The sequence below is a fragment of the Simochromis diagramma genome, unplaced genomic scaffold (assembly GCF_900408965.1).
Source record: "Simochromis diagramma unplaced genomic scaffold, fSimDia1.1 OVJJ01000355.1, whole genome shotgun sequence".
Taxonomy (NCBI): Eukaryota; Metazoa; Chordata; class Actinopteri; order Cichliformes; family Cichlidae; genus Simochromis; species Simochromis diagramma.
The window spans coordinates 1,231,654-1,241,166 of record NW_024387174.1 but is presented as its reverse complement, the minus strand read 5'-3'; the positions used below and the strand labels follow the sequence as shown (position 1 = coordinate 1,241,166).

The following is a 9,513-nucleotide window of genomic DNA, read 5'->3' as shown; positions in this document are numbered from 1 at the left end:
CAGACGATCCCCGAACAACAATTAGGGACGTGAGAGAAACAGAACGCTATTAAGACGAAGAAACCTCCAGACAGACTGACGTTATCACGATATACAATTCTTTTGCCCAACTATAAATATTTTTTTGCTTCAAAATCCACTGTGGTAACTGTACAAAACGTATGCACCTGACTGTATGTCTCATGAAAGGCCTGTTTCATCTAGTTGGAAGCGAAGCAATCGTCACATTGCTGAAAGGATGAGGAGTTGATTGATTTAAGCACAAACAAAACAATGCTGATTTTAAAGATTCAGTTTTTTTCTATTTAAACACAAAATATAAAAAAATAAGGAAACATTGCATCAGGAAGACTGCGATGTATGCGGTAAATATCAAACATTTATTTAGTTGAATTGGTTCCGATCATGTTGAACGACAAAGATGAAATCCTATCAGTTAAATAAGTTTTGTCCAAAGTATTAAAACAGTTTCTTATCATTTATGTAATGTAGCTTTTACAGGATTTATATAATTTCAAAAAGAACTCATAAGTGTGATTCGTGTCCTTGATCCGTTTTCAAACAGGCTGTTTTCAAAATGAAGTCGATAAGAGCTTCCAGGATCTCTATCACAATTTCAAGGAGATTTACAGAGAACCTGCACTTTGTACAGCAGCATTTGAGAGATGACAGATGATTTTTTTTTACCAAAGTAAATTAAAGGCTCTAAAAAAATTCAAGAAGCTTTATCGAAGATCAAAGATAAAGATTTACCACATCAAAGATTCCCTGCAATCGTCAAACCTCAAAACTGGCATTAGTGCATTACTTTAAACGCAACAAAGAATGACTGTAATCAGGTTTTCAGTATAGGCTGTACACAAAAGATGGGTGCACCCAATGGAGAAATGCTTGAAACCTGCATTTTTCCACTTTATCTATGACCTTTTCTGATGAGTACTCACTGGTTTCAACTCATATTTAACACAACATTTTTAATTTTGGGAATTTCGGTCGTATTTAGAGTAAAATAGTTGATGAAGAAGAACGTAATTTGAGGTCTTGGCTACCCTGTGATAAATAAGGATCCAGAGTATAACCCTGTAGTATCTTTTGGTTTCCTGGTCTAATCCACACATTACTTATGACATCTCGCTTAAAAGTGTGACCGACAATTTTCTGTGTTTGAGGCTTAAAAACAAGACTTCACAAAGCAGTGAGTGACACAATGGCCACATCCATCCTTTTCATACAGTCTGTGCGTTTGACGAGCCCGATTTCTGTTCCTACCACTGTTCAAGGACATCTGCCTGATTTCTTGGAGTTAGTGAAGATGTTAAACTTCAGAGCTTGCCAGTCCTTTTCTCATTTAGCTCCGTCCTGTTATTCAGTCCGAGTTTAGAACATAACTTGGGCTCTGAAGTGCTTCTGCTTGATGGTGTTGTGGCTTATGCCCATCTTCAGCATCCACTTGGACTTCATCATCTGTACATACTGCATGTCTTTCTGTTTCTGATTGAGGGCACTGTTACCTAAGAGACAGAAAGATGAGGGAGTTAGTAACATGTGAGCAGTGTGTCAGAATATCAAATCGCAGAGGTTTTCTCACAGTTAAAATTTGATAAACAATGAGCACAAGGTGTCACATCGACCACAGACAGCAGCAAACGACACAAATTTTAATTAAAACAGTAAAGATAACATTTTGTCATAAGTGATTCTTGTGACCATTTTTTTGGTCTTAAAATATACATTTTCATTATTATTTGTAAGTCAAATGTAACACGTTCGCCTTCTGGCCACAGTAATAAAGCTAAAAATTGTTGCCATTATTTAACAGCCCAAATGGGACAGTCTGCGATGAGCTGCATGGAGCAGGGCCACTAAAGTGTGCAGCAAAGAGAGGAGAAACATGCAAAGCCAACGACATCTAAAGCCATCAAACAATGCTCTGTGGAACTCCTTAGAAATTTACCAAAATGAGTCTCGATGCTAAATAATTGTTCAATATGTCCCTGCAAATATTGAGCAAAAGTGTTTTTTTAAATGCCTTTACCACTCCAAAAAAGGTTGACATTTTATACATTAATATAAATGTTATATGACTGAAATAATGGTAGTTAATCATTTGTGCATGTGTGGCTTAACTTCAAACAGCTAGCACTGTTGTTGGTCCTATCTGTGCATAATAGTCTAGTTTGTTCCACAGAAGACAGCCAAACAAAGCAAAGCTACCAAATCTGTTTACAAATGGGTTTAACTTACTAAATAAGTAAGAACCACATAATTAACAGTGACTAATATGTTTCAATCCTAACTGATGCTTCGCATTTAACCCTCCTGTTATGTTGGTTTCCAGGAACACCATTTATGCTCCTGGGTTAATTTGACCTGGGGCAAATTTACTCATCCAAAAGTGTCAGAAACACTGGCATTGATTATTTTACAATTTTCTTTTATAATTTTGATTTTTTTTGTTTTCTGTAGTGATGCAGATGACGTGTGCCATCTCTTCTGTTCTGGGTCAATCTGACCCGCAACATAACAGGAGGGTTAAAAAAAACAAACAAAAAAACAAAACACACACACAGACAAAAAAACCCCCCAAAAAAAACCCCAAACAAAACAAAACATGTTGGACGACATATTCCATGATTGTGAGAAAGAGATTATTCTGTTTCAGAAGGTTCAAACTAATAGTCTGCATCAAGCAAAGAAAACAATTGAGAAAAAGAATTAAACTACTACAACTGGGATAAGAACTATACATATACATTTGGAAAGTGTTGCTCAGTGTTGTGAACATCAACTACTTCAGCTGTTAGTGAGGGTAGGGGCCGTGTGCCTGCCTGTCTGCAGCATTGCTAAAGGTGGTCCAACAAAATATTAGATTGTATAACAACCACTGGGCACCTACTCGGTCCATCGCCATTTGTGTTTTAAGGGGGGAATCTTTGCATGAATTTTTCTTTTGGCAGTCCTTTCCCACTGGCTCAGTACAAGTCCTGGTGCAGAGCCAGTCCAACTTTGATGCCTAATGATAATCATCCAAGCAATCATATTAATACTCAGTAATTTGGGGAGTAAAAGCGTATTTCAGAATTAAACTGTAAAGCTCAGTTGCCAAATAGTGCCAGAAGGTGGTGTTTTTGTTCTTTTTGTTGTGTTGACACTGATCTTCTGCTCTGCGATTTATTGTTAGCAAATATATTGCCATTTAGAGCCCGAGCACTGAGAGTGCGAAGGCCCTATTGTATCTGCTCCGTTTCTTCTTCTTCTTATCATTCAGGCAAAACAAGCGCCTTTTTGAGGGCCTAAACATGCTCAAAAACTCATGAAATTTTGCACACGCATCAGGTCTGGTGAAAAATTTTGTATTTTAATTGTTTTACATATGAGCACTGGGAAATGGCTCTAGAGCGCCACTTATGCCTTGTTAAATGCAGCCCTACGAACACATCGTTTGAGCTACATGTATGAAATCTGGCACACGTGTGTATCATTCCGAGACGAACAAAAAAGTCACTGGGCCCATTGATGCAAACCCAACAGGAAGTCCGCAATTTAGACGTGAAGGTGACATTTTGGCTCTAATTTTGCCATTTCCATGCCTCGAACTTTTGCGAACTCCTCCTTGGGATTTGATTGCATAAACTTCATCTTTGGTCAGTGTCAACTACACACATGGGCCATGTTAAATTGCGGAGATTTAGAGTTTTCGGGATACGGTGAGGCCGTGGCGCCATGGCGAATTTCGATGACTCGCCATGAAAATCTTATTGCCTCTCACTCTGTCATACATTGTCCGATCTGGACCGAAGAGCACACATATGATAAGGCTCCAGCCCTGAACATATTTCAACTGCCACATTTGACATCAGGGAGAGCCCCACCTTTTGGGAACAGGAAATGTCATGTTTTACACTTTGTTGTACTGATTTTCACAGGTTCATCGTGGCCACCTCAAAAGCGGTGAATATCACCATCAGTCCCTCGTGATGCTTCAGTGCAAAAATTGTGACTTTAAACTGAACGGCACACCCTGATGGCAACGCAGTTCACCATGAAAGATGAAGTGGCTTTTGAGGGGCTTGGAAAGTTTAAAAAGTCTTGAAATTTGGCGCACACCTCCAATGTGATGAAAGCTCTTGTTTTGTGATCATTTTCATTGAATAGCAGAAAATGGCTCCACAGCGCCCCCTACAAAATTTCAAAACATCAGCCCCTGCTCTGTGTTTCATCTATGAGTCTGAAACCTGGTAAGCTTATGGAAGATATCAAGATGTACAAAAAAAGTCTCTTGGAGCAATATCCCAAATCCAACAGGAAGTCAGCCATTTTAAAATTAATGTGTCATTTTGGGGACATTTCCCCTCTTTTCAGGCTCCGTATTTTGACGAACTCCTCCAAGGGATTTCGTCAGATTGACGAGATCTCCAGTGCGTGGAATCTAAAGACCTTTGTGATGTTAAATTGCGAAGCTTTTTACGTTCAGGGAAACGGGGCGGTCATGGCGACACGTGGAGTTTCAAACACTCGCCAAAAAGCAGTAATCTGCTGTCACCCAAAAACACAATGTCCAATCTCTCCCAAAGGTCGCAGGTGTGATGAGACTTGAGCTCGGAAATGTTTGTTATGCCATTTGTCAGTAATGGTTAGAGCGCCACCTAGTGGGACGACTATAATCATGATTGAAAGAGATTAAATTTTAGCTGGTGGTTAAATGCATGAATTCCATCAATGTGACATCAGATCGGACATGCTGGTTTGTAGGTGTTGGGCGTGGCTCGTTGCGCCGGGGTGCGAGGGCCCTCGTAACGCTGCTTGCAGCTTTAATTGTATTTGTATCTGTTATTGCTCTTAATTGGTTCTGTGAAGCACTTTGGCATACCTCTGGGTTTTAATGTGCTATATAACATTGTATTGTATTCTATTGTATAGCTGTGTGTTGTTTGGCTCTCTGTTTTTAAATCGGGCTATATAAATGGAACTACTATTATTATTATTATTATTATTATTATTATTATTATTATTATTGACCTTTATCACCAACAGCAGCTGAATAATGAAGCTGCCAGGAGTTCCTGGGTATTATTTACAAGAATTGAGGAAGGATTAATAACTGAAAATCATAATGCTGCAGGCTGTAGCATAACGATACAAAAATGAATAATGATCTGGACTAAGGTCCTCAAAGATGATTGGATAAACAGAGGAAATTCAGCTCTGCACTATAGAAAATCATGTTTCTTATGAAAAACCTTTCCACAGCCACATCTTTTTCTAAACCTCTTAACACTTAGAATCATTATTTTCTTCTATTGCATTTTTAAGACATAGTAACATCATTGATTAACCATCATCTTCATCATCATCTTGTAGCTCAGCTTGCTACAAAAGAATAGTGCTAACAGTAATGGTCTCCAAGGGTAGGATGACTGCTGAACGGCGCACACAGTCTACGCAGCATGTGGAGGAGTCACAAGCCTAAGCTAACACAGTAAAGGCTTTGACATGGAAACAGGGTCGACAACTCATTGCTGAACAAGCAGGCTGTACTGTCACAAAGTCATAAAAGTGATTCATAAATTGAGCTGCGACAAAACTTACTAACTAAATTAAATCCTGCTTTTTGACGAGCGTTTACTGACTCTTACCTGTATCTCCTCCCCAGCCGAGGGATTTGTACTGCCGGAGCACTCTGCCAACGGCGTTCTTATTGTGGGTCAGAACCACCGCTCGCTGGGCTCCGAACCGCTGTTTGTAGTACCTCATAAGAGAGCGGTGGCCAATCTTAGCACCTGAAGAAACACACAGCAAAGACATGGATTCTGTTACAACAGAGAAATCTAAAGAAAGACTTGCTCAGCAGTTCTGCAGCAGCAATCAATTCTGCCATGTTTTTCCAGTCGGACAAGGCAAATCAGACAACGATAAAGTGCTAATTATTTTTCTTCTTAAGATAAGATCAACAGGAAATAGAAGAGGCCAGCAGTGAGTAAGCAGTTATCCAAATGTACTGCTGGTGGCTCACCCTTTCATTGATTTTAGTAATATTTATTTAATATTTTTACTATCCAAAAAATCCCAACAAAAACGGCAAAGTTAATACATACTTATATGTATTATTTTCCAAATTTACTAAACCCATTAAGATGTTGCCTGTTGTTTTTAATAGGTTCCAAATTTGTAAATTTAGAATGTACACAGCATTTCAGACAGGGATGATTATGAAATTATTGATATTATGAGCTGATGCAGTTGGTCTGAACAGGTTATATTTTCATAGGACTAGATATCATTAAAACTACAGAATGTGCCTTAATTCCTTAATTTTGGAATCATCTGAATTTATCACATCTTTCTTGTGTTCTTCTCTTACTAAAACCCCCAAATTCCAACAGCTTGTTAACTGAAAGTAACTTTCATTCTTCAGACGGAGCAAACTATCAAAAAAAATCAATGGTGGAGTCTTGCAAATTAATTTATTTCAACATTCCTGACCAAAAGGACTACAAATATTAATTATTGTTTATATGTGATAATTTTACAGGTTGTTGTTGTTGTTAATACACCACAGCATATATCTAAATTTGGACAATCAGCATTGCGGTCTGAATCTATGTGACCCATTACCAACTAAAAACCAAATCAGTGCCGATTTTTATGTTAGCTATGAAAAGTTTAGAGTTATGGCTTATAGAGCAAGCATTCATATAATTCCTTTACATACATTTAAGACTTGACCAGGATTTCCAATTATAAAAACTAATCTCATTTCAAGTCACCTGAAGGGAGCATCAGCTCCATCGTCTCGTCGTCATATTCCAGGTTCTTGTCATCAGCCAACTCTTCATCATCCATTTCAGCATCCTCCCCCTCTTTTCTGTCAGGGTAACTATTCCTGTTGGCAAAAGAAAAGTGAAAATCAATGAGCCTTTGATGGGTTTAACGAAGCAAGATGCATTATATCCATTCCCACTAAACAAAAAAGGACCCTATTTGCTAAACATTAAAGAGAGGCTCTGGTTAAAAGTCTTTATTACCTGAAGTCATAGAAGTCTGCAAACTCCAGGGCAGCATCGCCATCTGTGAAGAGCTTACAGTGGCTTTTGTCTAACATGTGACTCTGTACTGCTTCTGATGAGTAAAATGAACGCCCCTTTTCGTTACACCATAAGCACACGTTCCCAGCACCGACTTTTTCTCCTGTAAAACAAATAAATTTAAAAAAATTGTTAGAGCACAAAAGAAAAAAAACATTCATGTGCAAAAGAATGTTTTATTTTTTATGTATGTGATAATCCTGACCACATCTTTCTGTAACTACACCATTATATTAATACAAGCCTTGCTGCTGCAATTTTACAGTCAAAACTCACCGAGGTAACGGATGAGGCCCTTCAGATCTACGAGGAACTCCACATCAGGGATGAAGAAACTGTGGACTTTGGTCATGTGTGTGACGTTCTTCATGAGGGACTTGGAGTGGTGGGAACAGAACAAGCAGTCAGTGACGGGGATGGAGCCGGGTAGAGCGGGAGGTTGGGTGTCAGACAGAGCGGTGGACTCTCCCTCCTCCTGATCCATCACCTCCTCTTCATCATCTGCCTCCATCTCATCACCATCATCGCCCTCATCATCTTCATCTACATCCTCCCAGTCTTCTGCAACATTTTTATGGAAATGCATTCAAACTAAGACAACATGACGTTTTCACTGCTTTTTTCCCCTCTAAATTTAGTGCAAGTGTTGATGTCAACGTTCAGTTTATAATGTTCTGTGGGTGCGGCAGGACATTCAGACAGTTGAGAAATGCTTTTTATTTCATTTAATCTGCTCACCTTCACCTTCACCAGCTGTGCCACCTTCTTCTCTTTCTCGCCTCTTGGCTTGCTCCTCCAGCCACATCATCCTGGGAGGTTTATCCAGCTTCTCAGTCCTCTGCTTTGTTGCTCCTTGTGAGGTCTGTGCATGGTCTTGCTTGGCAGGGCTCGATCTCTGCTGTTCTTTCAGCGCCTGTTGCAGGGCCTTATTCCTTGCGTCATTATCCACCTTTTCATCACTAAGCCCCTTCTCCAGGTTCTTCTCATTCATCTTCTCCACTCTCCTCTGGGCAGCGAGCAGGGTCTGCTTTTCGGCCTGTTGGTGTTTGTGGGACTGCAGGTGGTTCTGGTAAGCATTGGCGCTGGAGAACTTCTTGTTGCAGATGGTGCAGTACTCAGTGGCTGATGCATCGGTCAGCTGCTGGTCAGCAGCGGCCCTCTGAGCCAGGACACGTTCCTGGAAGTTTTCAGCAGTGACGGGGGGCATGTCGGCCACTTTCCGCTTCAAGTTGTACCGATGCCAGTCAGTTTTATAGTGTGCACGCTGCACCTCACCATCTGCGAAAGCTACTCGGCAGCTGATACAAGTGTATGAGGCCATGGGAACCTGGGGATTCAAGTAGGTTTACTTTCAGCATATAGCACAAAAAATAAATAAATCACAGGCGTCTCAATGTAGAGATGTTTAGCCGTAAACAATTTTATTTAAAAGAAAGTTGGTTCTCTGGAGTTGGTTATGTCTAGTTTGTTAACAAATGTTTTATTTTGTTTGCCCTTTCTGATGCTTCTTAACGATACCATTAAAATTAGCCCTTAAAATCTGAATTTTAAATGCAAGATTAACTGAAAAAACGACGTATTCACGTACAAACATTCACCGTTGTTTTATGTGATAACCATAAAATGCATATTTAAAAAAAAAAAGAAAAAGAAAAACACGTGTAATGTTTATACGTTTACTTTTCAGACACGTGATGACGTCACTATTTTTAATGACCCGTCTGTATATGGATGTTAGCTAGGAGGTTAGCATACAGAGCTAGCCATTAGCCGGTTAGCGTTGTGAAGTCACGTGTTTACCTAACCACGCAGATTATTAACGATACTACACGCACACTGAATCTAAAATAGCTGCTACAACATTCAGTGTTTACACGGTGGCGCTACGCTGTTCCGAAATAAACGTACTGGGCAGAAACCAGCTCGGAAATTTCACGCATTTTAGCGCAAACACCGAAGCTAACAGCAGCTAAAATCATACGTTTGTAACGGTGACGATGACGACAGCAGCACATTACCACCACCGACTCCCCACCAATATTTACTCACCTGTTCAATGAGATGACTTCTCCGAAAAAGGTGTTTTAATCACTTTCTGGTATGTGCGCACCTGTCTCAATGCCGTAACTACACCACAAAAACACGAGGATGACTTCCTGGTGAACTTTGAACTTCTTTTTCGTGGTGGGGTTTTTTTATGATCTGGCGCAACACTGCCACCTACCGTGTATAAAACGGTTCCTATTATACAAGGACGGCTAAACCTTTAACAAAAAGCTTTAATTGTGAACTGAAACTCAAGTAAAACAAGGGCTAGCCGTTAAAAAAAATATTTTTTTTAAAAATTGGAAAAACAACTTGAGAGCTAAATATATATATAGAGAGAGAGACATATAAAGAGACACAGACATGTCTTTGGACATTTGGA

At 39.6% G+C, this 9,513-nt stretch overlaps 1 protein-coding gene across 2 annotated transcripts; it reads right to left on the bottom strand.

Annotated features, from left to right (window-relative positions):
- Window positions 1-359: 359 nt before the first annotated feature.
- On the bottom strand, window positions 360-9,267 carry znf622 (zinc finger protein 622). Of its 2 annotated transcripts, none has more exons than XM_040049387.1 (7): window positions 9,135-9,267; window positions 7,830-8,412; window positions 7,362-7,646; window positions 7,026-7,188; window positions 6,768-6,883; window positions 5,637-5,780; window positions 360-1,511 (listed from the first exon to the last, which is right to left on the bottom strand). In XM_040049387.1, exons 2-7 carry the CDS (start codon window positions 8,404-8,406, stop codon window positions 1,378-1,380), a joined length of 1,419 nt encoding a protein of 472 aa, XP_039905321.1. In that variant the 5' UTR covers window positions 8,407-8,412; window positions 9,135-9,267; the 3' UTR covers window positions 360-1,377. The 2 variants fall into 2 exon arrangements, with proteins under 2 accessions (XP_039905321.1, XP_039905320.1); XM_040049386.1 differs by having other exon boundaries at window positions 7,824-8,412; window positions 9,135-9,266.
- Window positions 9,268-9,513: the final 246 nt, after the last annotated feature.

Bases quoted from the DNA above. Each gene is read 5' to 3' on its own strand.
- znf622 (XM_040049386.1), bottom strand. From the start codon at position 8,406: ATGGCCTCATACACTTGTATCAGCTGCCGAGTAGCTTTCGCAGATGGT. The intron at 7,647-7,823 runs GTGAGCAGATTA...AAAATGTTGCAG, and splicing joins CACAGCTGGTGAAGGTGAAG to AAGACTGGGAGGATGTAGAT. The intron at 5,781-6,767 runs GTGACTTGAAAT...GTGTTTCTTCAG, and splicing joins GGAGCTGATGCTCCCTTCAG to GTGCTAAGATTGGCCACCGC.